The 19,830-nt window shown below is 42.8% G+C and overlaps 1 protein-coding gene across 1 annotated transcript; it reads right to left on the bottom strand.

Moving 5' to 3' along the window:
* Nucleotides 1-523: 523 nt before the first annotated feature.
* nrl (neural retina leucine zipper) lies at nt 524-6,210 on the bottom strand (the record flags this gene model as incomplete). The annotated part of the gene is made up of 4 exons (XM_080430546.1): nt 524-694; nt 1,505-1,714; nt 4,820-5,107; nt 5,566-6,210. 4 exons carry the CDS (start codon nt 6,208-6,210, stop codon nt 524-526), a joined length of 1,314 nt encoding a protein of 437 aa, XP_080286672.1.
* Nucleotides 6,211-19,830: the final 13,620 nt, after the last annotated feature.

Below are 19,830 nucleotides of genomic sequence, written 5' to 3'. Positions count from 1 at the left end.
CTGTCTGTCGTTCTTCTTCCCATCGTCCTCACAGTTTAACAGCAAGTCCAAACTGAATCAGTGAAGCAACCCTGGCGTGGATGATCTAACCCTGTATATGAACAGTCAGCCTCCACCTGATTTGCTCAGGTGGCGGATTTCACAGTTGAACTTGAATATCTCTAATACTCAACCACCTCCACCTCCATCTCTCTCTCTCTCTCTCACTCTCTCTCTCCCACACACACACACACACACACACACACACACACACACACACACACACACACACACACACACACACACACACACACACACACACACACACACACACACACACACACACACACACACACACACACACACACACACAATTCCTCTCCCACACACACTCTCAAACGCCACCCTGCGTTCTTCCTGGCCAAAGTCTGGTCACTCATCATCGATTGCTTCATTTAGGTTGGTCCTACCTCCCCCCACACCCCACCACCAGCCCCAGCAGCCAGTCCCTCGTTCTCTTGTCCTTCCCTCCGGGTGGGTGAGCTCAGAGGAAGTAGTCGGGGGGCGGGGAGGTGGGGTTGCTGGGGCGCGGTGCGGTGGGCGGGGGGGCCTCGCCGCCACTCCCGTGGTTGGCGCTGACCAGCTTCTCATAGCGAGCCTTGTAGGCGTCCCGCTCCCTCATGACCCGAGAGAGCTCGCACTGCAACTGCTCCAACTGTGTGGAGAGAGAGAGAGAGAGAGAGAGAGAGAGAGAGAGAGAGAGAGAGAGAGAGAGAGAGAGAGAGAGAGAGAGAGAGAGGGAGAGAGATACAGACAGAGACAGGGGAATGGTGTCATTACTGTCATCACACATCATGAGGTGTATTATGTGAGTTGGTTGCACATTGTGTCACCCACCGGAAATAGCAGATCAAGCAACTCAGTATAATCGGGCCTCAGTGTCAGAATAAGAATGAAAGGTATGCCATGCATGACTGACTGAGCAAAAGTGAGCATGCGATTAGATTCTCATTTTCGCATTCTCATTTAGTTGGGTACGGTGTACAATGAGTTGAACAATTACGCATTGATGTATTATAATGATACACGAACGATAATAACCATTATGATATCAGAAACCAATTTGTATGGTGTGAGTAGATGTGTGGTTTGTGTGTGTGTGCGTGTGTGTGTGGGCAGGCGGGGTTCACGTCAAGGACCCGCAAATTGAAATGTCTTTGGTACCCATTATGTTTCAAGATTCTTCCAAACGTAAAAAAATTGCCGATTTACAAGCTCACAATGCGCCACAATAGCCAAAGTTTTAAAACAGGGTTGAAGTGGTTAAACTCAATTTGATGCTATATTAACTAATTTTGCCGGGAACCCACTGGAACACCCTCAAGGACCCCTGAGGGGGTTCCAGGAAGTTGACCACTAATGTAGTCTACGCATGGTTATGTATGTGTTGTGTACATGTACTTATATGTGTTTGTGCACGAACACAATGTGTGTGTATACAGTATACCGTGTAATGTGTGTGTACCTGCTGCGTGAGCACATGTTTCTCCGACTCCAAGGCGTGGCGATGCTGCAGGCGCTTGTAGCGGCAGGACTGGGCGTAGCCGCGGTTCTTCAGCGTGCGTCGCTTCTGCTTCAGGCGCACCACCTCGTCCTTGCTCACGCCGCGCAGGTGTCGGTTCAACTCCCGCACCGACAGGCTCACCAGCTGCTCGTCGGAGAAACGATCGTCAACTGCGCACTGCCAACAGAAGTGTTACTTTTACTTATTTTTAGATATTCTTTTCATTATTCTAATAATAAAAAAATCTGAATCTGATGAGTTATCATCAGATTCAGCATTTTACATAATGTGGTCGAGGCTTTACATGATAGATATGATACAACATATAAAAGTAATAATAATAATGATAATAATGATAATAATAATAATAATAGTCATAATCATAATCAAAATAAATACATAAAAAGTATTAATTTGACACAGTGACTCACACACTGGTGGAAGAAAGGGGATGTTTGAGGTGACATATTCAGAGGAGATGCTTAGAAATCTGGTCTCATACAAACAAAATCACTGATATTTTATGAAACACTCAAACCCTATATACTTATTGACCAGAGTCCCCCAGGGGTCTATACTAGCGCTCATCCTGCTTTCCCTCTACACCAAATATCTTGGTCGAAAATTGCGAAACTACGAGCTCACTACACATCGTATGTAAGCTTGTAGATTGGCTATAGCCTATTTGCGGGAAATGTTCAGCCCAGAATAGGGACGCTAGGGTTCATGTGGTGAAACTGCAACATTTATAAACCAACAAACAACTTAGAGGGCCCTGACCTGTGACCCTGAGGCAAGGATGGATTATGGACCGAGCCAATCGGCCCAGTTCCCAGGGGCCTTTAACTAACGGGACCTGGGCCATGAAGTCCGTCGACAATTTACTCTAACTAGGCACCAGCCTACTCGGGAGCGATGTAAGTCGGTAACAACAATGCAAGTTGGGAATGCATGCCCCATCCGGTTATGCAATACCCGTTGTACCTGTTGTACCCATTGTCAGATACCCATTATATCAGTATGTATCTGTCTGTCTGTCTGTCTGTCTGTCTGTCTGTCTGTCTGTCTGTCTGTCTGTCTGTCTGTCCTATATGCACCACTGCATATGGGGGGCCTCGTGCGCGCACAAAACGTGTCACGGTGTGTCAGGTGTATAAGTGACTGTCAGGGGGCACATTTTGTGATACATGTTCCATGATCCATAATCTGTCATGTAATCTGATTTAGTGTGAGTGACACTGATCAGGATTACACACAGCAATAATAGCAGATATTAAGATAAGCACACACACTCACGCTGTGTTCTACATACTGTACAGCACCGTGAGAGACTATTCCAAACCACTTGATACATAAACATAAACATAAACAGACATACAAGTGTTTTGGCTCTTTTGGATTACAACCAATGCCGTGCAACATATTTCACTCGTTCTGGATTTGTTTCCATGCGCTATACTGTCCAGTTTCTGATAAGGTCTCAGAACCTAATTTGGGCCCTGCTCTGGGGATAGTACTAAGCCTGAGTTCTGTGAACCCAGAACGCAGAGCTTGTAGATTGACTATATTTGCAATTTTTATGAGTGTTTTAGAGGCTCTGTTTAAAATGGAAACCAACAAACAAAAACAAAACAAAAACATCACAGAACTTCACGGGTTCTGGAAATGTTCAGGTTATGGAAGGTTCTGGGTTACCCTTCATAGTCGAAAAGAGCCAATAGATGACCTATAGTGAACTTCCAGTCAGAACAAATGGAACGGAGAGCATCCCAGATGGGTGTATATTTTCATTCATAGGATTTGACTTTGTCTCAATTACTCACTTAAACGGTCATTCATAAAGTCTTAATTTGTTCAACGGTGGAGAGCCACTCAGACAAGGACTGGCAGGTCCTTGAATAAAGATCCAGTAAAAACTCAAAACCCCCAGAATGACACCTACAGAGTCACCATACTGACATATATATTTAGACACGTTTTTGCAATTCAAACAGCTATTGAACTCTTAGATTAACAGGGAAGGGAAGGGGAGAATTTCCCATGGGGGGAATTCAGTTTCAGCTTCAGCCAGCTGATGTCTGCTCAGATGGTCATGATGAGCGAGAGGCTGTTAGGGGTTAAGTGTCTTGCTCAGGGACACTTTGACACGTCGACATGGGCAGAGCGGGGAGGCGAACCGCTGACCTTCTGGTTACGGCCTCTCTACCCACTGGGCTGCTCTACAGCATGGGCACAGCGCATTAAAACGTGACAATAAAATGTGACAGTAAAATGTTCATTCAGTGCAAGAGCTGTGAGACAAAAGGGATTTGAGAGCTTGTGACGCGACGAACCTCCACAAGCAGACCTTAGCCGTGTCTATAAATAGCAGCAGCGAGCAGGAGATTTCTTCCAACATCTGTGTGTATAGTGGTGTACGTTTATGTAATTTATGCTCACAATTTAGAATACAACATAGGCTAAGGCTTTAAAATAAAAAGAGGTTATAAAAGATTAAAATTGACTGCACTTTTCCTATAATTTTAGAGAGCTATCCTGCAAGTGATACTTAGGTCTATAGACACAGACGTTCATAATCGCAGCCTAATGTCCTCCTGATCCAAATCCTTTACTGTGTGATCCCTCTCTCTACTCACCCTCTGAGGCTTCACATGTTTTCTTATACCAGTGGGTCTCAAACTTTTAATTTCAAGGACCCCCAGTTTGGTATGCATTAAGGCCACGGACCCCTATAACTCTGAGTGTACAAATGGAAATGGACCAAAAGGGCCCATTTGGTTCCATTTGTACATTCTCTGAAGTACAGACCTATAAGGATCTATTTATGTCTCTCCCTAACGATCAATAGTTTAGCTGGAGACCCCCTAGAACCTCCTCAAGGACCCCTGGGGGTACTGGATCCCACTTTGAGAATTGCTGTCTTAAGGGCCATTCACACCAAGCACTATAACTATAACGATAACTACTGTATGATCATTCATCATTGTCTCTGTTATAGCTGTGGTGTGAACTCAGTCATCCATTTGTTGAGTTAGAACAATTTTTTTAACGATAGCTTTAAAATTATAGTTGTAGAGCGTGGTGTGAACAGCCCTTTATACTCCCACGTTTCCTTATACTGTACTTTAACTGTCACTTCAATTAACATCCCAACTTTCAGCCATACCAGATTGATGCAGAGCTCCAAGATCTCTCTCTCTCTCTCCCTCTCTCCCCCCCCCCTCTCTCCCTCTCCCCCCCCCCCCCCCCTCTCTCTCTCTCTCTCTCTCTCTGTACCTGGCCGAGTTGGAGGTGGTGATGGTGGTGGTGATGGCCGTGCATGGGGTGATGCTGATGGTGGTGGTGTTGATGGTGGTGGTGCAGTCGGCCCTGGGGGCTGAGAGCTTGTGGGTAGGGGCCCGAGGTCTGCGCGGCAGAAGAGTTGGAGAGCGAGGGATGTCCGGACGACAAGAAGAGGAGCTGACGATGGCACATGTCCTGATTGTCCGCACCCTTGATGTCGCCGCCACTGTCGCTGCCTGAGTCCCCCAGGTTACTGGTGGAGCTCTGGGAGAGATTCGGGAACTGAGGGAGGACAAGGGACATGTAGAGGTGCAGGTTTATACAGTAGCAGGGGTTATCAAACGTATTAAGCGGTGCTAGCCGCTTCTACATCCGACTTTGTGTGTTTGTACAGTATATCTGTCTGTCTGTATGTATGTATGAGTACGGCATAAACAGCTGCAACTGATTGCAATACAAAGCTGCAACTAATTACACCAATTTAAGAGAGGGAGAAAGACAGCAGCAGCCTGCTGTTTTGATCTTTCATTAGCGGTTTTTGCAACACCTGGGTGTGACATTGTTTTATACCAGGACTCCATTTTATGGGGGACATATTTTTGGCAACTACACACTTAATCTATAGCAATTTCAAAGTTGAAAATGAAGCGAAGCGGGTCCATTTGGTTCTAACTGTACACTCTCAGAGTTAAAAGTTTGAAAACCACTGAAATATATCACCAAATTCAATAACTCATTACCTGTGAGCTGACCACTGCGGCAGCAGAGTTGAGCAGAGCCTCCACGGCGTCCTCGCATCCCAGGAAGCCCCCGACCGGCCCCCTCTCTCTGTCCCCCCGCTCGGGACCACCTCCCATGGACCCCAGCAGAGATGCGGGCCCCCCCGGAACCTCGCCTCCGAACTGCTGCTGCAGCGCCGCCAGCCAGATCAGGTCCTCCAGGGAGGCGGGGTTGGGCCCCTGCGGCCCCCCGTGGTGGGGGGCCGGGCTGCCCTCCATGGTCCCCTGGGAGCCCTGAGAGCTGATGCCAGACGTGAAGCTGTTGGACACGGAGAGGGGGAAGGAGATGGAAGAGGACGAGGAGGAGAGCGAGGAGGAGGCGGATGGGGGCGGGTGGGTGTCACTGAGCGTGGGCGAGGGCGGCAGGGAGTTGTACGGGCTGGAGTTCAGACTGGAGTCATGTGGAGGGTGGCCGGCAGCGTAAGGGGAGCTGGAGGGGTCGTGGTGGGGGAGGCCGGACTTGGGGTACGTGCAAGGGGGTGCGAGCGGAGGGGTGTCGGACTTCACCTCGAACTTGAGGAGGTCAAAGTCGTTCAGGTACTCCATGGCGAGCGGGCTAGGGGGCTCGGGCAGGGAGGCCATCGGGAGGGAGGGAGAGGAGGACATGTTGCGTCTGTTGCTGGGAGGAACAGGGTTTTCGACGGCAGGGCTGTTTCAGGATCATGCGCCAACCCGCTCCGCTGTCTCAGTGCAGTCCATACACAACGGTGGGACTGATGTCCGTCTCCTGGTCAGGGGTCCAGCGGCAGACTGGTGATCAAGTGGGGTTCCTTTTGTGGCAAAGTGCGAGTCCTGGTGCCCTTGTCTCGTTGTCCCCACTGAGGAAGGGTGATCAAAGGAGAACATTTTTTTTAATAAGCAAGCATCTCTACCACATTAACTCTATAATCCCTATTCTGGGCATGTCATAATAGGCCAGGGGTCGGCAACCTTTTTGACTTTTTTTCTTCTTGATAATCAGCATATCAACATTCATTTTGATTGTCCACATACTGTACATAACCTTTGTTCAAAATTAGACTCAGAGCAATTACCCACCTATCTCCCAGACTCCCTCCAGTCAGAGTTCAGAGTTTGAATGTATGTAGAATTATGTACAGGAGGTAATTTGCATACAGATGTGAGGGGACTTAATTTAATTGACTACGTTTTTTATATTTTATTTTAAGAGAAAGATCCTCTCTCTCACACTAATGCCAGTGTGCCAGTGATCACCCTTCCCTGTGCCAATGTTGGCACCCGTGCCTAAGGTTGCTTACCCCTGTAATAGTCGAACATTCGGCAAAAATATAGCACAGATCTACGAGCTAGTTAAAAACTATTTTCTCTTTAATATTAGCACCTACTTCATACTAGTAAATATATCAATTATATGACAAAGTATTAGGTGGCTCAGTCAACTCGCAAACTGTAAGTCTCTTACGAAATATTGATTACAATAAGAAAGGCTTTCCATATAAAATAAACATAATGTTAGATGAGTCCATGATGTGATTCAACTGGGTCACATGGATGGCATGGATTTTGCATGATAATATTATAACTGAATTTACCACACATTAATTTAATGTGTGTATGTGCATGTCTGTCTAGCCTGTTTGTGTGTTATAGTATTAACTTGCTAATCCTCGACAGATCCCCCATTGTTCACCTCCTTAAACACACACACACACACACACACACACACACACACACACACACACACACACACACACACACACACACACACACACACACACACACACACACACACACACACACACACACACACACACACACACACACACACACACACACACACACACACACACACCTCTGGTGTGCAAAAGCGTGCAATACTCTTTATTTGTATAGCAGAGTCACAAAGTACTTTAGTAGATGCTATATGCTTCACAAAATATTTTAACATGATACTGTATCGTAAGGTGCAGTACTTCTCAGTCTTGCTAATGTGTGCTGCATTTGTTCAAAATGCAGATTTGAAAACCTGTTCTTAAAGTTTATTTTATTAGCTAGTCATGCAAGCTAATAAGACTTAATGTCCCCATGTAATCCCACAAGCAAATAAGTACAGGTTTATAGTTCTGACTGAATAAATATGCCTTGTGTAATAGACTCCTCATACAAAAGTCCAGGGTAACTTTTTCCCATCTCAAACTCAATATGAAACAATGACATTGAGATGACTAATCAGACTCAGATGAAGCTACACAATAGGGCACAATTTGTAATATTTCTAGAAAGATCTCTTGACCACACAATTCTAGCACAAGTCTTTGAAGGCCTTAATCATTTTTGACAGAAAGACTCGCAAGTTTCATAAGACTAAATCCAATTAGGACATCATTATATCGGTTTACAGATTAATCCTTCCCAACTCTTTCTAAAATAACTCAAGCATGAAAACGGAAAGAACATAACAATTATATCAGTTCAATTTATTTTTAAACAGTGTTGAAAGAGTGCCGTCACACATACTGTAGGGACTAAGCTACTCTAACAAGTGTGTACTGTCATTACCACAAATTAACATATTGCTTTCGTACAGTTAGTTATTGTACACATTTTAATTCAAGTTATTGATGATAAAAGTCTTAGTGGTCTAATTTACAAACATTCCCTGGTCTTCTCAAACTATCAAGTTTCAACATACTCTGTTAACGTGACACAGATAAACTCAAAACAGCAAAGTATAGATAGACTACCGTACTTGCAATGTTAAAATAGTGTTAGTTTGTCCATTTGTAACCCTGGGAATGTACGAAATGTACGAATGTAACCAAATGGACCCATAAGGGTCCAGTAAAAGTATTTTACTGTGTAATATTTCTAATTCTTCCAGTTTGTCACACTGCTCATTCACCCCAAACTAAACCACCACCACAACCACATTGGTCTGAAACATGACATAACAGAAAGCAGAAAAACCATGACAGAGTTCCATGGAGGCCTCAACCTGGCCACGGGCCCAGTGTCCCAGAAAGAGACGCACAGACGGACGGACCGATGGACGGACACGCACGAGAGTGAGAGGTGCTGGGGGGGGAGGGAGTGAGAGAAAAAAGTAGAAGGAAAAAGTGTGGACAGATAAAGGGAACTAGAGGGATGGGGACCGGTCAAACTGAATGAAGTGATCTTACCGTTTTGGTCATAGAGAGGACAGACGACTGGGAGCTTCGTTCAACATTTCCACACCCACACCAACATAACTGACTGACTCTCTGACTGACTGACTGACTGACTGCTTCACTGACACGTTTTGGCCCGGGACACAGAGACAACGGGGGGAGTGTGCGGGTGTGTGTGCGCATGTGAGTGTGTGTATGACCACTCTGTCACTGCCCCCCTCTCTTTCACTCCCTCTCTGATGCAAATCCCCTGTTCGTAGCCATCCCCTTCTCTCTCTCTCTCTCTCTCTCTCTCTCTCTCTCTCTCTCTCTCTCTCTCTCTCTCTCATATATAGTTCTGTAGTCCTCTGTCTTTCTCCCTCTCTCTCCCTCTCTATCCCTCTCTGCTCCCTCTCTCCTTCTCTCTCTCTCCCTCCCTCCCTCTCTCCCTCTCTCTCTCCCTCACTCATTCCCTCACTGTCTGTGTTAATTTAACTCTGAGAGTTAATTCATGCTGAATTAATACTTAATTAATGCTAACTCTGAGAGTTCAATTAGCTGTACAGGTCTGTCTGTCTGCCTGCCTACCTATCTGCCTATCTACCTACCTATCTATCTATCTATTGTCATGCCCAAAATAACGCACTGAGCCAACTCGCACACGCACGCGCACAGGCGCATGCACGCGTGCACACACACACACACACACACGCACACGCACACGCACACACGCACACACGCACACACACACACACACACACACACACACACACACACACACACACACACACACACACACACACACACAGTAAGCCCAGCATGCATGTCAACACAAAGTTTACCTGAGTGTGCAGGGCAATACGTCTGGGTGATACTTGTCTTTTCCCAAACCACTGCTGTTGTCTCTGTGTGACACAGACAGCTGTCACACAGAGTATAATCAGTACTTTACAAGTTGTCATCTACCAAGACAAGGAGCAAGTTTTAACAATTTTAGAACATTTGCCCACCAGGGTTAATGTGTGTGTGTGTGTGTGTGTGTGTGTGTGTGCGTGCGCGTGCGTGTGCACGTGTGCGTGCGCGTGAGCGTGTGCGTGTGCGTGTGTGTGCATGTCAGTGTGTGCGTGTGTGTGTGCGTGTGTGTGCGTGTCAGTGTGTGCGTGTGTGTGTGCGCGACTGTGTGTGCGTGGGCGTGTGTGTGTGTGTGTGTGTGTGTGTGTGTGTGTGTGTGTGTGTGTGTGTTTTTTATGCATTTCCCCACAGGAAATGTACTTTATTGGCAACAGTTAAAAGCACAGTATCACCAATTAAAAGCACCAAAATAGATTAAACACAAAATAGCCGAAGCTCGTTTCCATTGTGGTCCAACAGACTATAGCAAAAAGAGCAGAAGGATGGACCCCCCCCCCTACCCCACCACCAAAAAACTAATCAGACCCCAGATATTAGAAGTGGTTCTGATGCCAGGTGGGTAGAATTGGAGACTCTGCTGCCACCGAGTGGGCATTCAGAACCAGTTGACAAGTACAGTGATGGCATGTCTACAGAGCTTTGTTACAGCTGCACAGGTGTTGTAACCAATGAAACAAATTACAGTATAGTTTCTGTTCCACTCATGGCAAAGAGTGTCAGGGTGCTGCTATTGTGCACGATGATGACTCACTGGAAGGCTCTGCTACACTAAATTGAATGGAACCTACATCATTTCATTATGTAGGTTCACAACCTGGTGTTTATTATTTCAAATCAATATATGGATAAAATGGGATTCATAGCCCATATGAACCACTCCCTAATGAATCCGACATTTACTATACAGCACGTATGTTTTATGCACCTTAATGAACCTGACATATCCTACTATAAATGCGAAAAATCTCTGTTCGTCCAAGTGTCCGTGTGCCTGTAGTTCATGGATCATTCTACGAAAACGTGCCATTTTGTGTCCCTCAGAACACAACCGATTTGTAAATTTGAATAAAAAAAGATGAAATGATAAATAAATCTTAATTTAGTTTCCTTGATGTGTTTTGATAACATAAGAACAATAAAGTTGTAGTTTTATTGTTTTAGAGGGTTATTTAAACACTTTAAAAAAAAAGCATGGCCTTGGATTTATGTTGATGTTACTCTTGAAAAGGTTTTATTTTTGATTTGTTTAAAATTGTGATTATTTTGTGATTATTTTAGTTCTGTCCCCATGTTTTAGTCAACCCTGTTACTGTTAAAAGAAAACACCCCTTCAGAGGTAATGGGAAAGTCCATCCTTTCCAGGAAGTGACATCATCACTCTTGAATGAAGTTGCTGACAAAAAGTCAGCTAAGTGTGCTCTTCTTTTTATGAATTTTCTTTGAGTTTTGTAATGTTTGACAAAAGGGGACAAGCTCACGGCGTCAAACCTGTTACCCTGTTTAAAATGAGTTATAAGTTATTTGTTTAATAGTTTTAATTTACACATAAGCATGTTTGATATCCGATGAATGCATGACCATGTGGTGTAATTACATGCACCACATAGCTAGCAATGGCTAATAATTTTTCCTCAATCCTGTTACTGTCACCCCTGTTACTATCCTATGTTAAAATAGTTATGTCAACCCTGTTACTGTAACAAGGTTGACAGGACAGTAACAGGGTTGACTTAACATAGGATAGTAACAGGGTGACACTATCCTGTTGTCAGCCCTGTTACTTTTATAACTTTTATTCTAATATAACTCAATAAATTAAATGGCAAATGCAAAATCAATTCATCTCATATGTAAAATAAAAGTGACCAGTAATCCACACACTTTTTTGTAATATAATATATTTTGTTTTGATAACTTTTTCTTTAAGAATAAGGTACTGTAGGGCTATCAATTGCAAAAATGTAGGTTGATCTGTGAGAAAAAAGTAAAGCTTGTCAATATTTTCACTTGCCAAACAATTAATCTTTCATATTATATGACATTTGTTCTAAAAATAAAAAGTTTTTAAAACATTTCCAAAAAGTAATTTAAATGTTGGTAACAGGGTTGACGAAATGCACATGCATGCTGTCTAATTGTGTGAAAAAATACAAAAAATATAATTGCCTGAGATGGCACGGCTCATGTACGGATCCACTTCATCCAAAAAAGGACTTTTTAAAATGATATTTAAAAAATCAAACATTGAAAATGGAAAATGGCATGTATTCGTAGAATGACTCTCATGTATCTTGAGAACTGTCCAAAGTTGCCTAATGCAGATCTATAAAGCCATAATAATAATAATAATAATGATGAACTTTATTTAGAAGGCATTTATATTAACCACATATTCTGAGGCAAACATTTGGTAAAAATTACCAAAAATTCTACAAGCTCACGTGAGCTGGAAGATTAGCTGTTTTTGGCTAAGAGATTTTGTGTAGAGGGGGAAAAAAGGTATGGACCCAGTATAGAGCCCTGGGGGACTACGGTCAACTAAGTATAAAGGGTTTAAGTGGTTAAACATAGTTTTACAAGTGATTCACAGAATAAAAGACAGGAATAAATAGATAACCTGAAAAGTAGATAAAACAAGTGACTCTGTTGGTCTGCTTCCCTGATCTCTTCAGGTAGTTTCAGGTCATTCCAACACTTGGCGCCCCTGATGACGAAGGTACAGTCCTCAGCCCAGAGTGACCTCAGAACAAGTACAATGTCTTCGTCTGAGAATCTCAGGCACACTGGCTCACATGCCATTAAAAAATAGCGAGGGGCGTGACCCAGTCCTGCTTCAAAAGCAATTAATAATATTATAAGATCAATTCTAAATCTCACAGTTAGAGATGCAATAATCGGGGTAATGTGCTCTCCCTTCTTAGCAGCAGCATTTTGTTGAAGCACCCCAGAGATTTTTCATCAATGTCAGAATACTGGGTGTTACAGCAGTATTATGCTTAATTATACCCCGTTGTGTAGTAGATCTACAAGCTCAGAACGGTTCTTTTAGGTGAGGAGATTTGGTGTAGAGGGAAAAACGGAGATAACGGAAGTGTAGACCAAATGATAATGACATCACCACAACCAAAAATGTATTTCCGGGTAGATAACGCTGGCAGAGTCGCATCGGAGCAGTATTATTCATTAACCTTATTTCTGGAAGAACAGGACCCTAATATCATTATTGACTAGAAATATATTATTTTGTTCTAAATATCCACAGGTTGACAAACTAGACATAGCTAATGTTCTGGACACTTTATTTTATATTGTGCAGATATCGTTTGCACATTTTCAGCCCCTACTGTAGACCTATGTCCTGAGCACCACACATTAACGATCCAATCCGTGTATAGTAGGCTAATTCTGTTCCCTTAACCCTGTAGACTACCTTAAGGAGAGGAATGCATAACAAGCATTTCTCTATGTTCCTTAAAAGCTAAACCCATTAATCCGGTGCTCCTATGTGTCTTACCAGTGTCTCGTTGAGGAATCCCTGAGTTAATTTCCAGAGTAAATCAGATTTAGAAGGTAAAAAAACCCAGTGCCATACTGAGATGACTTTGACCAGACATGCTGACTCGTGGAAATACAACATGGCTAGTAAACATTCTTTAAAATGACTTAAGCCCTATATACTTCGCTGTCATCCGGGGTCCCCCAGTGGTCTATACATGGTATAATTATACTCCTTTTTCCTTCTACAGCAGTTTTGTTAGTAGTCGTATTGTGACTCGTTGTGATCTTGTAGATTGACTATCTTTGCAGGATGTTCGCTCCCAGAATAGGGACGCTAGGGTTCATGTGATTATTCCAGAGCAGTTTATCATTCTCCTTTATATTCACAAAATTATGAAAGTAGAGGAATTTGGAAATAGAATTAATTCAGTGAAAAAAGGAGGCAGCCAATCGGTAACTATTGGGGTTCAGAAAAGAGAATACATTTCTATTTTCTTTTCCCTACCATATAGCTGAAACAAACGTAAATATTCCCCTGTCTCGTTTCCCTGCTCCTCTCTTCCCCTTGCTTTACCTCTCTATCTCTCCATCGTCCATGTTTCCGGGGGAAAGCTTAGCGGCTAAACCAACAGGGCCTCCCGTGAGAGACCGGGGACAAAGAGAGTGAAAGACACAGAGGAACTTACCTCATACTTAATGCCAAACCCATTACCAGCCCTATTGCATTATGTAAACCATAAAAACATTCTCCATCTGACTTGTGAGATGCATTTTTCAAAGCTTCAAACTTTCAGGTGCCACATGCGGTAGGGGTGAGCAATTAACCGAAAATATATCGAAATTCGAAACCGATATTTAGAACCAATCTTGGTCATGTCAAATATTTCCGGGTCAAATTATCGAGAGGCAGTTTTTTTTTATTTTACCAATGAATGGACATGGAAAACTAAATGATTAGTCTGATTAACCTATATAATACCTCATTGTACAATGGTGGCGTACAAAAATAGCAAACACTGCAGATCTACAACGCGTCGTATTGTAACACATTGAGAGCTTGTAGATCTGCTACTTTCCTTTTTTTATAATCGTAACCGAGGCAAAATTTGAAATAATCCTGATACTGGTTTTAAGTCATATAGCCCAGCCCTAACATGCGGTAAACTTAAATGATAAATGGTGCATTTATATAATGTCTTTCTCAAAAGTGCTTTACAATGTGCATTACCATTTCACACAAACATTCAGACACCAACAGCGGAGGAAACCATGCAAGGTACCATCAGGAGCAGTTAGGGGTTCAGTGTCTTGCTCAAGGACACTTCGACATGCAGCCAGGTGGTGCTGGGGATCAAACCAGGAGCCTTACGATTCCAAGACGGCTTCCTGAACCATGTTTTTCAACATAACCCTGTACTGTAATAATGCATAACTTGTTTAGAATGTATTCCAGTGGGGTGGAATTGTGCGACAGCCAATGGGCAGCGGTACTAGACCTCATTCATTCCTTCTCTACTTGTGCCAGACATGGCCTGATACAACTTAAAGTTGTTCTGAGGGTCCACTTAACTAATGCTAAACTAGCCCGAATCTACCCTACTATAGACCCTTCTTGTCCACGCTGTAAAGCACAACCAGCAGACCATGTACACATGTTCTGGTCCTGCCCTAATCTCACCAAGTTCTGGTCTGATATATTTAACGCTTACTCAAAGATGTTTAAAAAAGTCATCACTCCCAACCCCATTTGTGCACTATTTGGCTTTACACCAGAGACCTGTTCTATACGAGGCAAAGCACATGTAATCATAGCCTTTACATCTCTGCTCGCAAGGAGACTTATCCTCCTTTCATGGAAGCAACACCCCCCACCCAGTTTTACCAGGTGGATTAAAGAAATCAAATACTCACTTAAAGGGTCTGTTCAGAAATTCAAGGAGATTTGGACCCCCTTCCTTGACTATTACGAAAGTTTACAGGTGCCGCTTGATGAGGAGACCTAAGTGGATGGAGCACTAGGCGTGACAGCAGGGTTCCCCTTTCCCTCCTTCCCTTCCCTCTCTTCTTCCTCTTTCTTTTCTTTTCCTTTCCTTTAGTCAGACTGTCTCTCTTTCCCTCTTTTTCTCTATTATTATTTTTCCAAAATATTTGTGAAATAACATAACAAGATCATTGTTTCAACAACATATAAACGTATACTTTGTATTGTATTTTTTATTTTATTGTTACAAATTTGTATGTTTATGACTAAATAAAAAAACTGTTTAACAGAATGTATTCCAGTGTTCTAGTGTAATAATAATAATAATAATAATAATGATGATCATAATAACTATCAAGCTAATCATAATAGTTAATGATTAATGATAGTCATAATAATGCACAATAAAGGCCTCAGTATTTGTTCGTGTGGAATGTAAGGTTATTATAGTTTTACATTTTTAATTCATTTTGACTTCATGATTTCAATTTCAGTTTAAGTTTTAATTACTTTTTTAAAGTGGGCTTGTTGTTCATTTATTTTTTAAGGCTTAGTTTTACAGTAGGTTAGTTTAGTGTTATATTACTGCCATATGTTACTATACCTTGTATGTTTTTAACTTGCTGCAGACAGGTATTCGTATCCTTGTCCTTTGTTTTTGCAATGTGTCTGAGCTGAGCTGTTTGTCTGGTTTGTTTTGTCTTTGTCTTTATCATAAAATTTTAAAAATCAATAGAAATACTATTTAAAAAAATCTGCATTAATGCAGAATTCACAGCGTTTTAATTTCCACACACAAAAAAGCTAAAAAAAATGGAATATAAAAGAAAAAACTACACATTTCTAAAAGTTCAAATGATTTCAACAAGTAAAAAAAAAAAGAGTTTTGGGGGGTTTTGACGCATTGTGAGTTGACAAATCTTGTCGTACGATCAATAGGGCTTAAGTGATTAATAAATATTAAAAAAATTAAGATGACTGTCTGCTCTTTTTGTTGTGCTGCTGAGAGCGGTGATCCAAGGCTATAAGCTTTAGCTTCCTGCCCCAGAGCCGCTCACAATGACCCCCGAAAACCCCCAACACGAAGTTGACCCCTCAGTCACCCCACTTGTCCACCTTAATATCTTTAAACCAGCCTCTATCCTCCTATGCCCCCGGGGTCAGAGGGGTCGCTAAAGAGGAGAGGAGAAAGTTATGTCAAGACAGGTCGCCACCGTCCACAAGAGCGAGGAAAAGGCAGAGAGATGGAGTCAAAAACAAGAGGGAAGAGACGGCATCACGGACGACAAAACAGAGGACGGAGAAGCATAGGATGGAGTTGGTGGAGAGAGGTGTGGAGAAAGGGGCAGGGCAGCTCACAGGGTCTCTGGCCTGTTTGTGAGCGAGGCTCGGGGGACAGATGGTGTTAGGTTGTAGCTTGTGGGGTCCCACTAACTCCATCTTATCCCACAGATACATGACCTAATCCTGGCTAACTCTGTTACAAGCAGCAGGCTTACAGGTCTCACATCGCTCTGCCTTCCCCTCCCTAACCTCCCGCTCCCTCCCTCCCTCAATCTCTCCCCCTACCTCTCTCTATCTCTCAATTTCTGTGTCCTTCACTCTCTATACACACGCACGCACGCACGCACGCACGCACGCACGCACGCACGCACGCACGCACGCACGCACGCACGCACGCACGCACGCACGCACGCACGCACGCACGCACGCACGCACGCACGCACGCACGCACGCACGCACGCACGCACACACACACACACACACACACACACACACACACACACACACACACACACACACACGCACGCAGCATACTACAGGCACTTTTGCACAGACACACATACCCACACACATTTCAATGTATGCATGCATATACAGTACATAATTATAGCCTATATAATTAGTAACATCAGCACGTACGCACGTACCTATGTGTGTCGACCGTACGACTAAACTGAGAAAAAAGTTCAGAGAATCAAGTATTCGAAAAAAAAAAACTTTTTATATTTTCCTGTCATTGACAATTTACCTAATTGAATCTGACCACAACTCTCTGTATTGCAAGAAGTATAAATTAATTATTATTTTTTTCTTTGTCTTTGGCATTGGACAATTGATGATGTGACAAATAGCACACAAAGTTGGTATATCCTTTTAGTGCCATCTTAAAAACAACTTTTAAATTATGCATATCACATCACACTATTGATGTTTTATAATCTCTGATGTGAAACGTTAATTATGAGTATTATCAAAAATGACATATGTAATTGTAATGTCATTATAATGTTGATCTATGACACTCTGTTTTATGTGGGTTTTACAAAACATTTGCATCAGTCAGCATTTGTTAATCTATTTTTCCCTTTGTCTTCCTTTTCCATGTCTCTAATCTCAGTATTGTTGAATCAGGAATGTAATCCATCACACAGGCTGTTACTAAAGGGGGGGTATTATGGTAAACAAGCTTTGTCTGGTCTTGGGTTGGACTTTTCTGTCGCAGATTGTTATTATTTACAGTAAGTACTGTAAATGTAAGAAGCTGGTACAACTACAGCTACAGTGTTTGGGTTGCTACTTCAATGACAAGTAAATCTGGCCATTAACTACCTTTTGCTGCCCAATTTGGACTTCATAAACAGTTATAGTTTATTAGCTTACATTTTATATGTGTGGTAGAGTGGCTCACAACCTCAGCCTGATGGCCTGAAAGTCTGATATCTCCCCCGAGCTATAGGGAATTCACTTTGGTTTAGTGGTTAAGATGTTGGTTTCCACGCAGGAGCCACGGGTTCGATTCCCAGACGATACATATGCACTCATGTAACTTTCACCAGCACCCCCCCCCCCCCTCCCCTCCCCATCCCCTAAAAATAATGTTTTTTTTAATTGATTATGCTATTATAGTCCACGATGTGTTCAATACTAAACCTAGAAGTTTTTTTTGTTGATTTGTATTCATATGGTGTCCTAGAACAATTTTGGCTTGGTTGCCCAAAGTTGCCATTTGGGCAATTCTTTCATAATCCAAGATGGCCACTGAACGCCATGGCAAAAATGTTACTCTTGAACCACTTTTCCTAGTGTAATACCTCTTTTTTAGGGTTTTCATATGTGTAGAATCCATTTGTGATATCTGACATGTATATTCTAAATTATATTTTAAATTCCAGGTCAATCTCACCTCTCAATCTCATCTGGCAAGCAGGTGAATTCGTCCATTTGACGTTTCTATCTGTCAATACTAAATGTAGAAATGTTCTTTTAGATTACCTTTTTTGTTGTTGATTTGCATTAATATGGGGACCGATTTTAGCTTGGTTGCCCAAAAGGCAACTTTGGGCAACTCTTGTAATTTGCATAATCCAAGATGGCCACTGAACGCCATTTTGTTATGATTTTGTAACCCATTTTTTTCACCCAGTGTCAATTGCCTAAGTAATCCTGGGTGCTACTCTGCCTCTGCCAGTTTAGGGAGAGCCCAGAACTGAGCTCATGCCTCCTTCAATGCATGAGGAGCTAGAAAGCCGGTTATTATCCGGTTGGACGTAGCGCGTGGAAGGAACACGTTATTCCAACCAGTTCCTTTCCCCTCCATCAGGCGCCCCGGCTGACCAGGGGGCAGTATACAGACCAGGATCACTGCCTGTTTTTTGTGAGGGTACCTACCCTAGGGGACATGGGGAGAACATGCAAACTCAACACAGAAAGGCCCTGAACGCCATCTCGAAAATTTTACTTTTGAGCCGCTTGTCCTAGAATGATGTGTAATACCTCTTTTTGGGGGGTTTGATTGATTGATTGATGTACTTTATTTAGTAAGACATGAGAACAACAGTACATGGAAGTACAAATTCACAATACAAGGTCTACTAAACTGGAAAACTCATTAAGCACTGAGCTTGTTTAAGATGAGATCCCCATGCACACAAATCATGATGACATACTGTATAAGAGACAGACAGATATACACACTACTATACAGAACGTCATACAATCAGCTTACAGGTTACTGGTATGAAGAGTGAAAAATATGTACAAGAGAAGAAAAAACGGGGGGGGGGGGGTAGGTTAAGACTTAGACAGGGGCCATTTTCAAATTGCAGCCTCCTGAAGGTGTATCTTTAGGGCAGTTTTGAAAGTGAGTAGGGTTTTACACTCCTTTACTCCTTTTGGTAGGGCATTCCACATTTTTGATGAATAGCATGAGAACGAGTTCATTCCCTTTGTTGCGCCAAATCTGGGTTGAACATGATTCGTGGAGCTGCCTCTGGTGTTATGATCGTGGACTTCATTAACGTTTTGGAAGTATTTTGACAAATACAGGGGGATCCCAATGTTGTGGTGTATCTTGAAGACCAGGCCCATAGCAAGTTGCTGTACTCTGTCCTCAACCCTAAGCCATCCAATCCTAGCAAAATGAGCAGGGGTTAGATGGGTTTTGTGATTGAGGCCAAGAAGTAGCCTTACTAGTTTGTTTTGGGATGTTTGGAGCCTTGTTTTTAAGGCCTTGGAGGTGTTGTGATACCATGAGGAGCATGCATAATCGTAATAACCTTGTATGAGGGCCCCTGCAAGAATCTTCAGAGTATTCTTACTGACTAGACCTCCAATCCTATACAAAAAGCGTATTCTTTGGTTGACCTTTTTGATCACTCTTTCGGCGTTTTTGTTACCGGAGAGGTTTGCCTCCAAGATGGAACCCAGGTAGGTAATTTCCTCCTT

Source organism: Gymnoscopelus braueri (genome assembly GCF_963280865.1).
Source record: "Gymnoscopelus braueri genome assembly, chromosome: 6".
NCBI lineage: Eukaryota > Metazoa > Chordata > Actinopteri > Myctophiformes > Myctophidae > Gymnoscopelus > Gymnoscopelus braueri.
This window is presented reverse-complemented; position numbering and strand designations above follow the sequence as displayed.